This window comes from Prinia subflava, chromosome 14 (assembly GCF_021018805.1).
Source record: "Prinia subflava isolate CZ2003 ecotype Zambia chromosome 14, Cam_Psub_1.2, whole genome shotgun sequence".
NCBI lineage: Eukaryota > Metazoa > Chordata > Aves > Passeriformes > Cisticolidae > Prinia > Prinia subflava.
This window is the reverse complement of record NC_086260.1, coordinates 2,900,001-2,920,521: the sequence shown is the minus strand read 5'-3', so window position 1 is coordinate 2,920,521 and position 20,521 is coordinate 2,900,001. Positions and strand designations below refer to the sequence as shown.

Below are 20,521 nucleotides of genomic sequence, written 5' to 3'. Positions count from 1 at the left end.
TAGCTCAAATTGCATTTTGTATTTCCTTTAAAAGGGTGTTTCAGCTCTCAGTGCTGCAGCTGAGCTGCTCTTCCTCCGGGCATAGGTGCTGCAATAATGAAATTAGCAGATGCAAATTACAAGAGATAACAAGTCACCCTGTTAGAACAACAGACAAAAGCATCTTATTGGGGTGAGAGAGAGAGCTATAAATAGGCACTTTAATCCATTTATAACCACAAAGCATCCCGAGGTACCTCAGCTGATGTGGTGGCATTTGAGGCGTTCTTTTCGAGGGAGGATGTGCCTCACCAGTGACTTCCCTGAGGTTCATTAACTTGTTTTGCAAAATTCCTAAGTCATATTTGGCTGCACTTCATGTTAGAGGGAACATTTAAAATTAATTAAACCGTGCCATATGGTTTATAGGTATTTTAAATGTGTTAAAGACATGAGTGATACATTTTATAGGTAATTAGGATGACATCAAAAAAGGGTGTTAAAATATATCAATTATGGTTACAAGCAAGTGCTGTTGCACTTTCTAGCTGAGGCTTCATCTACTTTGATGCAATTTCCAACAGAAAAAAAAAACAAAACTAAAGAAACCCCAAGTGTTGACAAAGCCTAAGATCAAACAAAGGAAAAAGCAGGATCAGGGAATAAACCTGAAAATGTCTATTGTTTAATTAAAATGAATCATTTTTAGAGTGCTCTGAGCTACCTGCAAGCCTAGCTTGCCTGAAATAATTAAACAGGAAGCTTATTAAAACCCAGATATAATTAAGAATCATTTTTTTCTAGAATTCAAAACAAAAAGCAAACAATACAGCAAAAAAAAAATCAATTTGAGAAAAAAAATATTATAGTCAAAATAAAATCTTTACTGGTAAATTAGAAAAAGACTAATGCTCCACTTTTTCCAATTACAAAACAGTAAATGCAGCTCAGAGCCTATGGAAACCCTAACCCCAAAATTAGCTCTGCTTTTAGTTTACTTAGAATTATTCAATATTCACACACGGTGCTGGAACTCTGCCAGGGAGAGACCCAGACCTGTGACACACAAAAATAACAATGCAGCCTTTGGCACTCTCTGCATCTATCTACAGGTGGTTTTCCAAATCGTTTTGCTGAGGGCCAGCGATTTTCCATGGAAATTCCATTTCCCACAAACTGGATCCTTGTGACACCCTGGTGAACAGCAGAAAACCTTGATCCCTTTAAAAGGAACCATGGGGGGAGTGATGGTCCTAAATCCACCACAACTCCAGCTGGAGATGGATTTAGGACCTGTTTGATCAAAGCATCTTTGACAAACTCATCATCTCTCACTAATTCCTGAGCAAAATTGGGGGAAATTGATGTTTGGGAGATTCTTTATCTCTACAGTCAAAGAAAACCCCCTTAACTCACACCCTGACACTGAGGTCAGCAGGATGAGGAGAAGAATTAACAACTCCAGGAGTTTGGGGTTCCTGATTTGAGAGAAATTATTCCTCTTTATATACTTATTTTAAAATGACACCTCTTTATATATTGGGATTTAGAGAGGGAAGACAGAATGTGCCTCAGGATCCACTGAAACTCGGTGTCATTAATGCAGTGTTAGTGACTGCAAACCTCTCCATCCTCCCAAGGCAATCCCTTCCTACTGAACCATCAGACAGCCCCAAACTCAGCAATCACTGCCTGTTTCATTTGTCACATTATTCAGAAAAAAACCCCTCACAAAACTATTTTAGATCCTTATTGATATGGTAATAAACACAAACACATTCCTTTCCAGTTCAGGACACTCCAGTGCAAAAGGAACAGTGGAAAAGTGGGTCAAAACTGTCTTTTAATGTATCAATCAAATTCCAACTCAATTAAAGCAGATTAATTAACAGGCAAGTCAGCAAAAAAAAATCCTATGCAAGAACTGGGAAGTAAATGCATTACTTTTCACATCACAGCATTTCAGACTGTAACACAAAATGAATAAAAATATTTAATTCAAACTGCAGGGAAGTTAAATCATTAACTAATATTTCTAAGTACAGTGCAATTTTTTATCAGGAATTATTTCCTTCTTCCCTTAATTTGCCACCACTTGGCCACAATGAAAGCTGCTAAAACTGGAGTTTTCCTGAGGGAATTGCAGGGGGAAGGCTTTTAGTGAAGTTTTTGCAGCATCTTCTCATCTTTATCTAGTATTGATAAATTTAGAAATACCTAGGAATAAAGGTGAGTTTGTTTAAAGGTGAACTGCTGCTCTGCACTTTCACAAAATCCTGGTTTTTAACCCTCTTCCAGTCAGGCATTTGAGCCAGGAGTTCAGGACCCACCACAGCCCACAGGCAGTGACTGTCAAGCTCGAGCTGAAAATTAAAAGTCATGTACATACATAAAACATTAAGGAAATCTTGGAAGGGGTTATGTCTGGGTTGCAGCTATTTTAGTATTTATTCTGGTTTTGGTGAGTTAAACCAGCATCAGGAGAATTTAACCTTGGTGAAACATCAAATCCTCCTTTTCTGGAGGATAAAAAGACAACAAAAATTCACCCATCTGGAGGTGAAGCTGTCTCAGGCACCCAATAAATTTAATTCCCATTTTCTGTCTTTCCTTCTGCATGTTAGCCTATGCTTTCACTTCTTTCTGCACTCCATTGCTCTTTAATCTTGAGCTGTCTTTATTAAAGATATTCTAGAAAAAAAAACGAATCACGCATTTTGCAAAATTAACAAGAAACAAGATTGCTTTCTTCAATGCTGAGTGATTTCTCAGCCCAGAGCTCATGAATCCATTTTGAATTATATTTTCTCCCCTCCACAAGACACACTATATTCAGCTCATTTAATTAAAATTTACTGAGTCATTATCCAAATCTCCTACATACGGAAAAAGCAGCACCATTTAAAAATAAATTAAGAATACGAGCAACAGTGCTATCAAAATGAAACTCTCAGGATTTACACTAAAGCATTGTGGTCAGGACCTCAGTGAAACCCGAGTTCTCTGATGACAAGAAATTCAAGTATTTGGGCTTTATCTTCATTATTAAAACAGGATTTTTCTTAAGACATTAAGAAATGTAATTAAAATTAAAAACCCTTCTGCCACCCCCACCTCTCCCAGGTTTTGTCCATGCTGGACCTGCCTTGTGGAGGAACTCCTTCCTCCTCTTTGTTGCAATTAAAAAAAGAGGAAACCCTCCCCACCACACTTCTCCACTGGAAACGGAGTTAATGGCTGAAAAAAACGTTCTGCTAATTGGAAACCCTTTCCTGAATTTCAGGAATGGAGGATCTGCACGAAATTCCCTCACAGCAGACAGGAACGAACTCCAGGGTTTTCTGCAAAGAGCCACACTCATCTCTTCCCTGAGTTCACCTCTTTCAGATTAATTCAGGATAGTGCCTCATTATTGTGCCTCCTCTGGAAGCCATTTACAGTGTGTTGTCAAAAATAAACACTCTGGGTCATATTTTGGAATTACCTGCACTTGGCAGAAGTGACAGCTGTAATTCACGTTCATAAACCTAAGAAGGCAGCACCATATTCCATCCATTTATGGAAATAAATGCTGAGCGTTGATCTCTTCAGCCTGGTGCTATCACCCCAAATGAAAGTGGCACCATTCTACTTTATTTATGGAAATGGAATGGGCACAAAAGCCAGGAATTTTCCTAAATGGCCAAAATCAGGCACCATGCATTTTCTGCATGCATTTCACAAAAAATACATATTTTTATTTATTTTTTACGTAAGAATAAAACCGACTGAGGTCCATCAAAAGGCAACAAGTTTCACATAAATTTCAGAAGTCATCGTTTGATTTAATGCATCAGTGTTGTTTAATTAAAGGCTGGAAGTATTCAATACCCAAGTGGTGCTGTTTTGAAAGGGATTTTGCTGGCCTGCTTGAGGCCCCAACTTCTGCCCAGTTGCCACATCTGACACCACTGAACACCAGAAATAATGAAAACTCTTGTGACCTCTCTGGACAAAGGGCAAAGATGACAGTGCTCAGAGGTTCTGGGTGAAGGAGACAGCTCCAGCCTCATGATGGAGCAAATAAAAGTCTCTGCTGCAGTCTCTCTGGGTTTTATCTCTCCAGGAGCAACTTCTGTGTTTAGAAATAGCAAAAGAAATGCAAAATGTGGTGTTTTACATGAATAGGACCAGGAGAATTTTGTCTAATTTGGAAGCAGGTTCCTGATGCCAGGCTGAGCTTTGTACAAATCAACAGCCACTCCCAGAGGAGCAGGGACACACTCCTGAAATCACAGCACACTGCCATGGCAATCCTCCCTCAAAACCCACAGGTTTGGATTCCCCAGCCTCATGTTCAGCCCTCTGGACTCTCCCTGTCCATGAATTACCCTGCCAAGCACAGCGTGACCCCAGAGTGCTCCAGGAGGAGCAGGCACAGCCTGTCCCCTCTGCCCCAGCAAACTGTGACCCTGCAGAGCTGCAGGGTCTAACTCAGACAGAAATGCCAACCTGGGGCCACACTGAGCTCCCAAAAACCAATTCTGGCTCCTCTGAGCATTCACAGAGCACTGAAGTGTGCTCACTGCCCATATCCACACTAATTAATATCCTGTAACTATCCTCATCACACCTTTCCTCCCTGGAACTCCCAGCCTGTGGAAATACTGCAGTGTGGAACACAGGCTGGAAAATCAGCAATGCCCACCCAGTGTGGCAGAGGTGCAAACCCCAAGGCTGCTCCTGAGCAGAGGTACAGCCCTGCATTGCCTTTTTACACAATTTAACCAGCACACGTGCACAGTTTCAGTTTATGACTAATTCAATAATGCTTTAATGGCTGTTGCTGGAAAAAAACCATTTACATGTTGTTGGAAATCAATAGCTGGGGGCATGGGTGAATCACAAACTCTCCCCTGAGATTTACAATCCCCAAACACATCCACTATTATGCAAACATAATGACATCTGTTATCCCTGGTAGGATCATGGCTGCTTGGGAAGAACCTGGAAGTGCATTTTCCTTTCCTTTTCATGTTTTCATCTGTTATTCTTGACCTCCCAATTAACTTTTCTTTCTTTTCTCAGCTGTATCACCCCCATGGCTGTAACACACCTCAACTGCTCCTTTGCCAACATTTCCAGAACATTTTGTTGAAGCCTTTTAGTGCTTTTGTACAGGCTTTGCATTCCCAGTTTTCTATCAGTACCTGGCTCTCTCTAAATCAAGCCCAACTCTACATTAAACTGAAAAACAAAATCTGACCCTTGACCTTAGAGAAAGCATCACACTTGTACTCTCAGTGCTCTCGTACCATCACAAAAAAACCCCAAAAAACAAACAAACAAAAAACCCCAAAAATCCCACCAAACAAACCCAGGCCAGCCAGACTTCAGAGAGACTTCACAAGTATTTGGGTCTACAGCTGACACTACTGCATAAAATGACACACAAAAGCTCCTTGCAAGATTAAAACAAATAAACCAACGTGATACCTTTCATTTTCGTGTAGCTGCTCACCTCCCTTCTTCCAGGAACATTTGGCCTTAGGGAAAGCTTTGGGTTTGCACTCAAAATCAACTGTGCTGCCTATCTGAACCTGGATCAGTCTCCTCATTGGACTCTTGGAAAAATCTGGAGCAGAAGCTAAAACAGAAGGGGTAGCAGTAGTGAAATAAAGCACTTTTAATGATATTAACGATACTACTATTTAGCACTGACACGAGCACTTCTCAGATCCTAAACATAATTAACACCATTAATTAGCTCAGACAGATCTTCTATTGGGCAATTAGGCATTTTCTCCTCCTTTTCTGTAGCCCATCCTGCTACCAAAGGTCTCAGCTGTGCACCCAACAAGGCAAGCACAGAGAATCTCAGTGCCTGAAGCTCAATGAACCCAGAGGATGCTCAGCACCTGCCCAAGGGGATGCTCTGCTGGAGGCAGCAGATTTATCCAACCAGCCTGACCAATATCACACTGATATTCATCAATATCAATACTGATATTGATGAATATCAATACTCAGTGATCAGTCTCACTGAGCCCCAGGGACTGCAGGGTTCCAGCTCCATGTGGCAGTGCGTGTCAAAGGACTGTCACAGATGACATGGAAAGAACCACACGAGGACACGCTGGTGAGCAAAGCAGGAAAAGGGGAAAGTTCATTTATAAAACTCAATTTTATACATTTCCTATGGGGCCTGTGGATTGGAGGATGGAATTCCACCTCTCAATCCACATTGGTCAAGCCAACTGTCAATCAACTTTTTCGTCTCACCAAGAAATATGTTAACAATGAAACACAGTTAGCAAAACATGGCCATTGTTTATAGTAGAAAGTGTGATAAAGTAAAATTTCTGACTCCAATATGAAGAACATTACAGAAGGCTTAGAAAAGTCTTCAAAACCAGGGTGACACATGACAGGAGATGACAGAGCAGCTCATTCTGAGTGATGTTTCCATGAACAGTTTGGAAAAGGCTCGTGGCCTCTCCCTGCAGTGACACTGGACTTGGGAGGGGAATTCAAGGGGAGGGCAAGGCTGAAGGAGAGTGGGCTACTCAACACCACAAAGGAAATGACCTGTGACCCCAAACCCAGAGCTTAGTTTGGACTGTGCTGCAGGGAGGAATTGCCCAGGTGTGTGTCAGTGCCCAGACAAGCAGCTGGCACTCCTCCAGCCCCAGGCAGGCTGGGGGATGGCTGAGTGTCACCCCCTGTCCCTGCCTCCACAAGGGCTGCACACACAGGTTTTGAATCCCTGAGCTCTGCACAGAGGTGAGAGCAGCTGACGGAGCCAGCACCACCTCCAACCTCACCAGAGGTTCCAATCCCCAAACCCAACCCCCAGCCCTGCCCTTCCCCTCGTGAATAATTTATCCTGTTCTGTTCTAAATGAATGATGGGCCTGAAAATGCTCTGGCAGCAGATGACTCAACTCCTCAGCTCTGCAGATAAAGACATCAGGTTGACAAAAACGTTTCGTTTCAGTGACAGCAGCTGAGTTAAATCTGAGGGGGTGTGGAGAGGGATAATGAGGCTGTGTTTTAGTGAAAAAAGGAGCACCTTACCTACAACCCTGAGCTCTGCACTCGAAGAGATGACACCATGTTTATTTTCAGCTATGCACTGGTATCTGCCAGAATCTGTCAGATTTAGATTTGATATTGTAAGTGCACCATTTTCAATTTGGATCCTTCCCTGAATATTAAGAAAAATATCTTTATTGATGATATATTTCCTGTGAAAAATTTAAAGTAAGTAAGGAACAGAAACAGGACAGCATAAATACAATGAATAGGGCAAATGCAAAAGCATAATCATGAACACAGTTCTAAAAGCAGTGACATGACTGCACCAGGGTACAGCAATGGTCATCAGATGTGGAGATCAGTGCACTGTACAAAGTAATTCTACAAACTTGCCCAGTTGCACCCAGGTCTGGCAATCTCAAATGCCCTTTTATTTCTCCAGAAATACAGACAGAACCCCACCAGCCCCCTCAGACAGACCAGAGACTCCAAACTGTGCAGATGGCACTGGCATTTCACACTGTTTAGAGATTTCACATGTGCCACTTGCTAATGAGCTCTCTCTAACGCTGTGCAGAAAAAATTCCATCAGCCACTAAAGCAAAGGCACAAACTGCAGCGCCCTGGAGCCAGCTCAGCCACTCAAGGATCTGGATCTCCTCACCTTGCCTGTTCTTGGAAAGCTCAATTACAGTAGCAAGTGACTAATCTGAGTGGCAGAACCGGTGAGAAAAGGAACCAGGCAGACAAAACCAAAGGAGCATCAGCTTTGGGGAAAACCAGAGACACAGCAAGGGACAAAACCCCAAAGAACCTGCCCAAAAGTATTTTCTAAGGGCTGCTTTTTGGACCTGGACCTGGCTCCAGGACAGCTCAGCTCCTTCCCTGCCAGGTCCTGTCCCAGCTGGGTGCGAGGGGTTCACCCAGACAGACAGAAAATAACCCCAAAGAGGAAAAAATCTCAGTCTCCTCTGCAGCATCCCCAGCTGCTGCTCTTAGAAAAGATTTCTTCATGGAGAAGGGAAGAGCTGAGTGGAACAACCCTAAGAGATGTCTGTGAAGGAGGAATTCCCTGGAATCCCAGCACGGGGGATTATTGCAGCCAGGGAGCAGAATACCCCTGGTCACACAGAGAACTCCTCTGGTGGCTCCTCAGGGCTGCTCTCCAGGAGTTCCCTCACTATTTCCAGAGGAAGGCACACTCCTGCCCTGGCATCACGCCAAAAGGCTGGACAGAAACCCTCCAAACTGAGAAATGGGGAGATTGAACAATTCCAAGGTATTTTTGTACTTCCTGAGTGAAAAAAGCCCATTACCTCAGTGACTCTGTATGACACAGCAACAATGCTCTTAAATCACCCAGGGGAGATTTTGTGCTCCCTCATTTCACCTGTCCACAAAACACCACCAGCCTTTTTAGCCAGCACGGATGTGAGAAATGCTTTCCAGTGCTCTGCTCATTTTTCAGAACCATCCAGAGAATTCACCTGAGTGAATTCACCAAAAGCCAGTGCTGAGCACAAGGACTGGCCAAGGGCAGAAGTGCCTGGAGTTCATATTGCTGACAACCTGAACAGTGAGATTTAAAATCAATAAATAGGGGGTATCAGATCCTGTGCTGCATTTCTGACCTTTCACTTTTAAGTTTAACCTCTTTACCTCTTTAACTTTCAATTAATTTATTATGATAACTGCATTAAAGCAAATATTTGTGTTGCTGTTTGTATTCCATTCTTTGCAACAAGTAGTGGTAAACCCATGAATCTTCAGGAGTTTTGTCAAGAAGTTGGAAAATATTTTCCTACTACCTTTAATGAAATGCCAGCTGCAAATACAGTAAAATAATTCACGCTCTCCATGCCTTCTTTATTTAGAACATTATTAAATTTCCTTCTCCAGCCATCCCTTACGTTTGTCTTTCTGTGGTTCTATTGTTTTTGACTCTGCTTTTAGCTGGAATATTTTTGTACAACATAATTTGTCTTTGCAGCTTTTGAGGCTTCATCAGATGCTCTCAAAAATACAAAGCTGGTATCAGAGATTTCTCTTGACTAATAGCAGAAACTTTTGGACTCTCCTGTTTGCATGGATATTGTTAATTTTACACAGCACCACCTTTTCCAAACAGAAGGTTACCTCTGTTGCCAGCTGCTCTCCATTCTTCAGCCACCTGTAGGAAGGTTTGGGCTTCCCACCCGCCCTGCAGTCCCAGTTCAAGGTGTCCTCCACAGCAACCTCCACGTCCTTTATGGTCTGGATCCAGTGAGGCTTTGCTGCAGATAAAACACACAATAAAAACCCTCACAGGTTACTGCCCCAGAGCAGAACCAGAGATTACAGGGCACAAAACTCATCCGTTTTCTGTTCCAACCAAGCTTCCCACTGCTTCAAGCCCCCTGATGAAACAAATAACTTCTTATTCCTCTTACACGTTTTTATCATGAGCTCTAAACCAGAAGAAAATTGAGAGTGCAGATCACTAAAGCTGGACTAGTGAAACCAATATTAAAATCACTAATGATTAAACAACATCATTTTGCAATCGAGGCAAATGTAAGAGAAAAGACATAAATGGCGAGACTGAAATTAAATAAGTGGTGTGGCTAAATCATCAAATTAATGCTGAAGAGAATCCTTTAAGTCCTAAAAAAAAATAATGGTATGTCAGCCTTAGTGCTAAATACCATTTAAATTGTTTTCTAATGCAAGGCAGCACTTAACTGGATGAAAACATGGATATATGAGATTGTTTTTGAAAACAGAAGTCTTGGCACAGAATTTGGGTAATGCAAACCAGTAGAATAAAGTCCATAAAAATCACTGTTTTTCAAGCCAGAATTTGATGCAGTAATACCATCCACCCTTTACAATCCTTCAGAATTACCCAAAATACAGTTAAAACTGTGAAGATATTTTAAGCATCTGTAAGAGATTTCACAGGAAGGAGAAAGCTCACTTGGCAAATAAACATCAGTGCATGAAAAGACAACAGCATTTTATTTTTATTCCTTTAGTGCTATTTCACACATCAGTTCAACACCGTTTTATAGGTAATTTGTGACTTTTCTTTGAATTTATTTCGGTTGCCAGGAAGTTTATAATCTCAGCGTATGATATTTCTCCAAGAAAAGATAAATTCTGGACATTGCCTATGGAAGAAAAACAGATGAGAGAGCAGGATGAAGCTTGGCTGCAAACCCTTAGCTATGGGCAAAGAATTTTCCAGAGTCGATTTGCTTAAGTCAGTAATTCAGGAAAACCTCCTCCCACCCTCATATGAAAACAACCAGGAGAAAAGCAGTCCCTGGTGATGCAGGAAGACATTATTAACTAGATGAGTTTAGGAAGCACAGAAGGTCAGATTAATCCCCACTGAACTTCCCACTACAACGGAGCTCCAGCAGCAATTAACTCAGGCCAGGGAAATGAATGATCTGCCCTGGGCACAGCTGAGAGCTGAACCCTGTCCTGCCACGGGCACAGCACCAGCCAAGCCAGGCCTGGATCAGGGCTGGCACTAATTTCATTTAAAAAGATTCCTTGTTTCCTTCCCATCATGGAAATTTCCTCTCATCCCAGGTTCTGCAATGCAGTGAGAAGACCTCAACATGACCATGTACAGCATCAGGCATTTATGATAATCATTTTTGATCTATTTATCATTTATGTATCCATATTTAGGGTTAAATTCTTACAGAAGGACTTGCTAGAATATATTCACTGAGGTTTTAACTACTAATAAATACTGGAATTCAACCAATATTTCCTGTCAGTGAAACCCTCTGAATATTATTTTTTTTCCCACATGCTCATGAGGATGAACACCTTTCACTGCTTTGGGGATAGTTTATTTTTTGCACCCTCTTTATCAAGATGAGCTGCAAAGACAGGATGACCTGATCTTTGTGCATGGATGCACAATTTAAATTTCACTGGTATTACCTGGGGTTAAATCTCCCAAGTTCATGTTACAACACTCGGGTTCAAGACAGCCATAGCTTCATGTCACATTGTCACTGGGAGTATTTGCCCCACGTGTGCCAAGCTCAGGGCTCCAGCTAATGAGCTCCCTGCACTTTGCACACCTCAATATTTATGCAACATTCAGCAGTGCTTGAATTGCTGATGGATCCATACACTTGGAATATTTCAACATCTGCTGCCTATCTCCACTGAAAGCAGGTTAAATATAATCTGTTTTCAAGTCTAAAGATTTTGGATTCAATTCTCCCAATAAAAAAACATTGTCTATCTAATCTTGTTTTAGGACTCAGTGGCAGGCAGTCTCCTTAGGAAGGTTTCCCAAGTTTCCACATGATACAATAAAGCAGAAATGCCCAGAACAGCCTCCCACGGCACAGGGTGAGAAATTCCTGGTGTTTGTCCATCCACAAGAGACTGCTGATGGAGACTCTGGTGGTTTCCTGGAGGAAGGCTCTTTTTCTCTCCCAATTACTGATGGAGGAGTTGAGCAGGAAGAAAAGCACCATTTTCAATTTGTCTTTGAAAGAGAACAATTCAACCAACCAGCTCAGAACTGAAAAAAGGCAGCTCAACAGGGAAAATTCCAGCTGGGAATACTCTGACTCCTGGCCAGGATAAATAAAGGTGCTTCATGTGCAGGAAGAAATTCAGGTATCAGCAGGTCTGATCTGCTCCGACACCCTCTTAAAACAGGAGCAGGACTTCCCAAGCCCAGCACTGCCCCTTTCTGTTGAGCTCTGCCTGAGGACACCTGAAGGGCTCTGAATAAATAAACAGCTTTATTCCTCTCAAGGTTTAGTCACCGCCAGGCAGATTTTACTGCCCAAAATACCAGATTCCACCATTCCTGCCATTTCTGTGCTCCTGAAGGAAGGTTTGGTAACCAAGGCTCATCTTCTCCTAGAATTACTGCACAGTTATGGTGAAACCTGGATCTTCTGAGGAGAGAGGAAGGAGTCACTTCCTCCTAAAGCAAGCAACGGGCAGCACATCCTTGCTGAGATTAAAACAGTAGCAATATTGTCCTGTAAGCTGAGAGGTTGGGAGTTAATTTTAAGGGAGTTCACAGTGTGAGGCTGTGACAGGAATCCACATTTTCGGATAATATTAAGAATTCTTCAGAACTTGCTGTGCAATCTTCATGAAAGATTCATCTGGAGCTCCCCCAGGACGAAATGCTTGTAGGTAAGTGATTTTCTAAAGCAGGTTAGCTCCATGGCCAGTCACTTGGAAAAGCACCAGCCTGGATTTTGCTTCAGTTGTTTCAGCCTAAAATATTCCTCGCAGTGCTCACGGTCCCAGAGGCAAGGAGAGAACAAGTGTGTAACTCCACAGGAAGCATCCCAGTGAGAGGCCGCTCTCATCTCCTTTTCCTGGTGGTTATCATGACCCTTCTCTCCCAGGCACTTAAACCTGCAGGAAACAACTGTTGCTTCATACACTGCAGGCCTTCCCCGCAGGCCAAAAGGGGAGGAAGAACCATTTTTTTCCAGATTTTACAAAATCCTTCGTGGTGTTTTGGGAGTTGATGTGAGGGAAGACCAACTGCAGTGATGCTCCTGGAAGCAGTGGCTGAGGAAGGGACACTTTTCAGAGGCTGTGCTGGGATTTGTAGATTATTTGTGGACTCACCACGCACGATGCATCAAAACATGCATTTTTATGAATTATTTCCTTCAGAGTGAGAGAATCCAATGAAAATTTGGTTTTAGTTCTTTAGGCCAGGGGAGCAGAGTGAAGGGAAGGCAGAACTTGAGGGCCATGACTCTTCCAGAGAGTTCTGTGCTCTGCTGGGAGCCAAAGCCCCTGGGAAGCTCTTCAGGAGCAGGGATTCACACAAGACATTGCCTTCTTACACTTGAACTTTGACATTTCCACCTCAAAAATCCACTGGGCTGGAAATCTCTCCAACACCTCTGTGGGGAGCTCAGCAGTCGGGCAAGAAATCAGAGCAGAAAGAACTCCCCAGAGCACCAGAGGGAGCAGCTGTGAAGCAAACTGGGGGAAAACCCACCCCAAAAGTGCACCCTGCAGGTTTCCAGGCAGTCTGTCCCAAAGCCAGGCTCTGATGAACCCTCATTTCATCTCAAAACTCCAAGGGACCTCAAGCACAAATCACTTTTGTTCTGCTGGAGCAGCTGGGCCTAGAGGAGCAGCTGACACGTCCCTGAAAATGTCCATTTTGGGGCTCGTGTTCCGAAATAAGAACGCCCTCAAAGCAGCAGGTAACTCCAAATCACTGGGAAAAGCTTTAGGATGTAAAAGAAGGTAAACTGTTTGTCTGGACAGCAAGAAAATCACATTATTGGACAGCAATAACAGTGAAACTCCAGACTGATCAAACTCAGCAGCTCATTGGTATTATTTAGTCATTTGCAGCTTTGTTGTTATGTCTTGAAGAAATCTCCATGCAAAGCCAGAGTGAAGCTATCAGATAAAACCTTTAAACAGAGATGTTCTTACACATACACAAAGAACACAGTTTCAGGTTGATTTTGCTGTTAGATTATTAAAAAGGAACAAAACACCAACAAAACATAACATTTTTTTTTTTAATACACTTAAAAATTATGTAGATTCTACTTATTCCTGGGGGGTTTTGTCTTTGTCATCACAGCCCAGAACCGCAGAGCAAAAGGAGAACAGCAGCAGAATTTCTTTTTCTCTGTCAAATATTTTACCTTGGTACTGCCAAGCAGGACTTCTGGTATATCAGCATGGGCTAATTAAGAAAATATTTTCTTCAATTATACTTTAAATTAATTGCTTTACGTATCTTTACCGTGCTTCATGTTTAATTGCATCCTAAAACACAAAAATGTGATTGTTCTTCTCCTCTCATTTTTCCCTGCCATGAAACATCACCGTGGATTCTTTTTTTTTCTCTTATCTCTTTACGGGAAGCTAAAACGACGACAAATGAACATGCTAATAAAGGGAAAGCAAATTATTTATATATTCAGGTTCTACATTCAATCAAAGTCGGATAATCTTGTCCTATTTTTAGCACAATCTGCACTCCCCTGAGTAGAAAACTGGCATTTAACAAATGTTGGAACTGTAAAAAGGACAAAAAAATGAACATTTGATGTCAGGCTTCTCTTGATAAAATCCTTCAGGAGAAAAAAGGAAGATTAATAGTCTGTGAGTGTCGTAATGAACCCAGACTATCTGGTTTAGAATATCTATTTTAATTATCAACACCAACCATGGACTGAGAGCTATATTTAAAACACAGCATAATTATAATAAAACAGACTCATTTCATTTTTTTCAGGGTGAGAGTTACAGATGTGACAGATTTATAGAAATTCTTGAGAAACTGCCTGTGGACAGGAGTAAGGTTGAGCCTGTGTTCAAGGGCTTCGTGGCTTCAAGGCTGTAATTCATTACTGGATGAAAAAATAAGGCTTTCAACAAAATTATTTATGCACTGGAAAACCTGATTTCCAAATTTTAACCTCCCAGTTTCAGCTCATGGAACAAATCAGAATAGGAGTGTTTCACTTCACAGCAGAGCAATGAATGTTTCAAGCTTTTGTTTAGGACCAGCTTTATGTTACATCTACAAAGAGTCCTTAAAGTTTGCAAAGAAAGAAAAACCTATTTTTCAGGCACATGAAAGAATTTTATCAATACTTTTTCATCTTAAAGATTTCTTTTTCACTTTATTTCACTATGACAACTTGCAAAATGTTAACCCCAATCCTTCTCATACTGTTTTTTTTTTTTTTTTTTGGGTCAGGCAGGAACATTCTTTGTTCTGCCAAGAGGAAAATCAATGTTGTCACTATTGAAATAAAAAGACATTTGTACTTTTGTAATGTTTATATTTTTCTATGTTTGATAAGCAGACAGCATTAAACTTCTACCAGTGAAGTGTTTTAGCAGCAGCCACCAGTCCCTAAAAACACCAGATTTTTGGATTTTTGACAGCATTGGTACTTTCTGGCAGTTGGGTAATTTTTTACTCTATGTCTTCAGTTTATTGCATTAGTTTCCCCCAAATCCTCATCTGCTTTTAGAACAACTTCCTTAAATAATGATCTTTTATTGGAAGGCTGAGTGGGATGTGGTTAGAGTCCTTCACCAGACAGATTTCTGGGCTTTGGTACCAGATGAGGTGGCAATCCATCAGAAGATATTATCTTTAATCATAAAACTTGGAATTATCAAAAAGAGTTAAAAGCTCTTATCCTGAATCCAGGCTTGTTGGAATTCTAACTGCAACAGCAAAGCAAGAACCAAAATAAGAAAGATTACTTAAATCTATTTAATTCTGCAGAATGGGTTCCATGAAGCAGAACAAATGAAATGAAACAGTTGGAGTGCCATTACTGCCATTACAGCTCTCATTATTCTTTTTAAGATAAACATCCATATCAGGGATGACTCTTAACACGGGCAGCCATTCCTGCTGGAATATGAACTCCATCTGAGGGTTCAAATCCCTGTCCAGATTTGCAATGAAAACGTTCAATTGTTACAGAACTGCAGCGGGGTTGCTTTTGTTCATTAGCAACATCCTTTATTTCAGCTCTGTGGCCTTTTAATGAGCAAAGGAGAATTTGGGCAGCAGGGCTGATGCCTTAAATTTGAGTTTTCACTTTTTTCAGCCCCTGTGCTGCCCAGGGTGCAGCTCTGAGCTCACACTCAGGCTCACTCAGCTCTGCACACAACAGGGACACAAAACAAATCCTTCTCCTGCTGCACACCAAGGACAACTTTCAGCCCCAAAGCACAAACAAGGGTGGCTGCAGGGAGGAACAAGAAGGATGGGACCTCCCAGCCTGCAGCTGGAATTGGACAATTCAACCCCAATGTGCAAATGGAGCAAAACTCATCAAAGTGTGAGACCTCATGACTGGGCATCCATTTTGTGACCCTTTTAAATCCACCTTGGGTGCAGCCCTGGCCAGGCTCTTGTCCTGCCCAAGGTGGATCCTTAAAGGCCTTTCAATAAATCCCTGCTTTATTCTCTGGCTCTGTCCAGTCTCTGTTCCAGCTCAGCCTGCCCAAGGCATCAGGGCAGGTACCCCAGGAATGGCCACTGTTGGAATTACAGGGACTGATGAACAGATCTACTCCATTTTATATGTAATTTACACTGATGTATCTCACAACTGCCCCCATTTAACACTGCCTTAGGAATGTTGAGCCAAAACGATGAACAAACCACAACTCTGGAGCTTTCAAGCAGCAATTAAGGTCACTTAATAAAACCAAACACACAGTGCCAAGTTTGGAATGGCAGAGGACACAGGCAAGTGAAGCAGCTTGGATTTATTGCCCTATGTTAATCATAGGATTTCTCAAAAAGTCATAATTACAATCAGTGCATGGAAAATTTGGGTTGCCTCAAGTCCTGTGTCCAACCTGACCTTGAACAATTCCAACAACGGGGTGTTCATTCAGTGTAAAGATTAATTTGGAAGTCGGCAAGGAGAGGAATCTCTTTTCCTTCCTCCTTATAAAATCTATTGTGCCTTAAACTAAAATCTTCATGGACCAAAACCTGTGTGTTCTACCAACCCCATGGAGAGGCAGTAAAGAACTTGCTCCCCGTTGCAGAGGAGCTGTGCTCTGTGCCTTTATCCAACTAAAAACCCATCTCTCTGCTCAAATATTCCTCCATGAGGGAAACATTCCAAGGCAGAGTCAGAACCACTGTTTAAATTGCCATTGAAGTAAAGAAAATTGTATTTGCTGAGATCTGGCTTTAACAAAAATTGTCAATTACCACTTTGTTGCAAATCACTCTTGCTTCACACCACCACCAGCGTGCTTTGCTGATACTCATTTCACTCTATAGCCTTAAATGCACATGAGACTGCCTTTTTTCCAGCTATAAAATTTCATATTATTTCATTTCCTATACTGGATTATATCCTCCCATTTATTTACTCATTTTAAAATAAAATTGGCTGTTTTGAAAGCACAGGATTGAGAATATCCATCAGTAATCTTTTCACAAAGCAAGACAAAATTTGTACTTCTCATAAATGGCAGGCCCAAATAAATCCAATTGACTGAAAATTGAAGGTTTCACCAATGGACTAAGAAGAAATGTTTTTTCCAAAAAAAAGTCTTTCCATCACAGAAAAAACCAAGCACAAGCACACTCTGCTTTACTCTCAGCAATCCTGGTGAGCACCTAAGCCATTTCTTAGAGATCTTACCAAGAAACTGCTGCAGAAGTTCTCATTTTCTGGGAGCACTTAAAATGCCGTGGACTTTTAAGCCCAAATGCTTAATGGAACTGCAGAAACTGGAAATTCCAGGGTACCCCAGAGCAGCCTATGTTTCATGAGTAAAGAAAGGTGGGGCAGAGGCAGAACAGAGGTTTCCTACCATAGTAAGTGAGACGTCCTCTTGCAATGTTTTTGCCTCTGGAGTTTTCCGTGATGCACTCATAGAGCCCTGCGTCCTCCTGCTGGAAATTAGGGATTTCAATCATGCCATTGGATTTCCTCAGCTTTATTTTACTTGGAAATGGCAGCCCGTCAGTTCTTCTCCAGTTAATCTGAGGCACAGGGCTAAAGAGAGAGTAATGAGATTTTAAACAGTTTTGCTTGAAGTCCTTGATTGTCGTAATGAGATACTTAAAGCAAACTAAATTCAGCAGTGACTTACAGGCTGTGTTAAAAGCAGCAGCCACACTGTACATGACAGATGGTCAGACACTCTGGCACCTGATTTGCATTCACTGCTGATTCCTACGCTGCATTTGTGGCACCAAATTTGTCAGGAATGCCCAATAATTGCAAAATTTCTTGTAAATCAGCCCTGGCCTCTCCTGAGGACAGGTGAGATTTACCAGTGGCTTCCATGGAGGAAGAATCCAGGCAAGTTTTTTGAACTGCCATCCTCCAGCAGCCTTTTATTTTCTGATTTGCAAATTTGAGCCAAAGCAGAAGTGTGTGATCAAGTTATCAATCTGATATGGGCACCTGACAAAGCTGCCTGCAAACAAACCCCACACTGGTGAGTAAATACATCCACAGAAACACAAATGCATTCTCAGATCATCTGTGAAAGAGAAGAGGGATCAGCTGCGAGTGAAGTATCATTCACAGGAGAAATGCTTTTCAATCTTTATTTTGGCTATAAAGAAAGAACAATATTATGAAAGCATCAAGTACATTTAAGAGGAAAATTCAGACAGCATTCTCACAGACTTCAGCACCGTTTCCTTGCACAGGGAAAAGAGACTCAGTTCAAAGATCATATTCAAAACCACACTGAATCTACTCAAGTTAATTTGAAATGAAATGTCAATTCCTGTGCTGCCAACATACACATCTTATTTCTAAACAAAATCCAAATACACTCCAAGACTCTTTGCCCTCTTATTTCAAGGTAGGAGCTGTCATGACCAAAATCAGGTGTTGGGAAAACACCAGAACGTGCCAGAACCCCACACCTCTTGTGCAGGTGAACCCTAAGGTGTTTCAACTTTCAGTGAAGATGCAAACTTACTTTCCCAGTGCAAAGCACTCCAGCTTCACAGTGGAGCCTTTGGCTGCTGCCAGCGTCTCGGGGAACTGAACTTCTATTTTGGGCTCGTATTCTCCCATCACACCTGTGGGGGACAAGTGAGAAGGTCAATTTTCAAAGGTGATTTTTAAAGGGTTTTCCTTCTTTCTTTTGCAATTCAAAATCAAGTTTATTTTTCTGACAATCTGCTTCTACAGGGAAGCACGGTGAGATCAGGGACAGAGCTAGGGTGTAACAGAGTTTATCTCTGCAGAAAGCAATCAATGTTCAGACAACACAGGAGAGTTCATGACAGCATCATTTGGGTTGGGAAAGACCTCCAAGATCCTGAGTCCAACCATTCCCCAGCACTGCCAAGTCCCACTAAACCACATCCCTAAATCCCCCTCTAGAGATCTCCTAAGTGACCTCAAAGAAAAGAAAATCTGCTCTGCATTATTTGAAGAACACCTTCAATGAGATAATGTTGTCTAAAACCAAGCCAGGGCACGCTACATAAGAAAAAAAATAAGAAAAGGAAAAACAAACCCTACATCTACTAAATGACGAAGTCAAATTCTCTCAGCCACCCAGCCAGGCTTCCCCTTATTTCAAGTCCTCATCAGAAGCCTTTCAGCATGGCACAAGAGGCAAAACCTCTGAGGGCAGCTGGGAATTATCCCGGATTCCTGGTGATTCCCTGATTGTGGTGATACCTTGGGCAGGCTGAGCTGGAACAGAGACTGGACAGAGCCAGAGAATAAAGTAGAGATTGTTTGAAAGGCCTTTAGGGTACACCTTGGGCAGGACAAGAGCCTGGCCAGGGATACATCCAAGATGGATTTAAAAGGGTCACAAAATGGATGCCCAGTCATGAGGTCTCACACTTTGATGAGTTTTGGTCCATTTGCACATTGGGGTTGAATTGTCCAATTCCAGCTCCAGGCTGGGAGGTCCCATCCTTCTTGTTCCTCCCTGCAGCCACCCTTGTTTGTGCTTTGGGGCTGAAAGTTGTCCTTGGTGTGCAGCAGGAGAAGGATTTGTTTTGTGTCCCTGCTGTGTCAGAGCTGAGTGACCCTGAGTGTGAGCTCAGAGTCTGGAGCACAGGGAAGGTAAAACTCGAGTCCCCAGCAGCACGTACCATCGGTGCGCAGCACCAGGGGCGTGGGGGAGCCCAGCACGGGGCTCCTGGAGGCCGGGCTGGTCACCACACAGCTGTAGTTGCCCACGTCCGAGGGCTCCACCTTGGCGATGTAGAGGTGCCCGGTCTCCTGCGACACGAAGCGCCGGCTGTCCTCCTGCACGAACGACGGGTACTCGTTGAAGATCCAGGCGAACGACAGCTCTGGCGTGGGGGCAAAAAACAATCCAGGGTTTGCTTGGATTTCTTCCACTTTTTTTTCCTTACTCTACCTCATTACTGTATTTGATGGCATTGTGTTATTTACAGCGCTTTACCGCGTAACAAACGCAGCCAATTGTTGCCCTGGTTTTTCTGAGGTTTTTTTAAAGCCTTCTACTTGTTCATACGATGGAGGCTTTTCTTTAGTTTCTGTGCAATATTAAGGGGCAAAGATGTTTGGTTGGATTTCTTCCACTTTTTTTCCCCCCTACCTCACTACTGTATTTGATGGCATTGCGCCATTTACAGCGCTTTACCACGTAACAAACACAGCCAATTGTTGTCCTGGTTTTTCTGAGGTTTTTTAAAGCCTTCTACTTGTTCATGAGATGGAGTCAGTTCTTTAGTTTCTGTACAATATTAAAGGACAAAGAGATGTTTGGTTGGATTTCTTCCACTTTTTTTCCCTACCTCACTACTGTATTTGATGGCATTGCTTCATTTACAGCGCTTTACCGCGTAACAAACACAGCCAATTGTTGCCCTGGTTTTTCTGAGGTTTTTTTAAAGCCTTCTACTTGTTCATATGATGGAGGCAGCTCTTTAGTTTCTGTACAATATTAAAGGGCAAAGATGTTTGGTTGGATTTCTTCCACTTTTTTTTCCCCCCTACCTCACTACTGTATTTTATGGCATTACTTCATTTACAGCACTTTACCGCGTA

At 42.2% G+C, this 20,521-nt stretch overlaps 1 protein-coding gene across 2 annotated transcripts in view; it reads right to left on the bottom strand.

The window, feature by feature from the left end:
• The window catches only part of CNTN3 (contactin 3), a 100,151-nt gene that overhangs the window by 19,954 nt on the left and 59,676 nt on the right, over window positions 1–20,521 (bottom strand). For both annotated transcript variants that reach the window (XM_063411679.1, XM_063411680.1), the window contains exons 4-9: window positions 19,597–19,800; window positions 18,459–18,561; window positions 17,331–17,515; window positions 9,132–9,268; window positions 7,035–7,164; window positions 5,455–5,605 (exon numbers count right to left, since the gene is read on the bottom strand). In XM_063411679.1, the coding sequence (XP_063267749.1) occupies window positions 5,455–5,605; window positions 7,035–7,164; window positions 9,132–9,268; window positions 17,331–17,515; window positions 18,459–18,561; window positions 19,597–19,800 (910 nt within the window). The remainder of the gene's footprint in view (window positions 1–5,454; window positions 5,606–7,034; window positions 7,165–9,131; window positions 9,269–17,330; window positions 17,516–18,458; window positions 18,562–19,596; window positions 19,801–20,521) is intronic.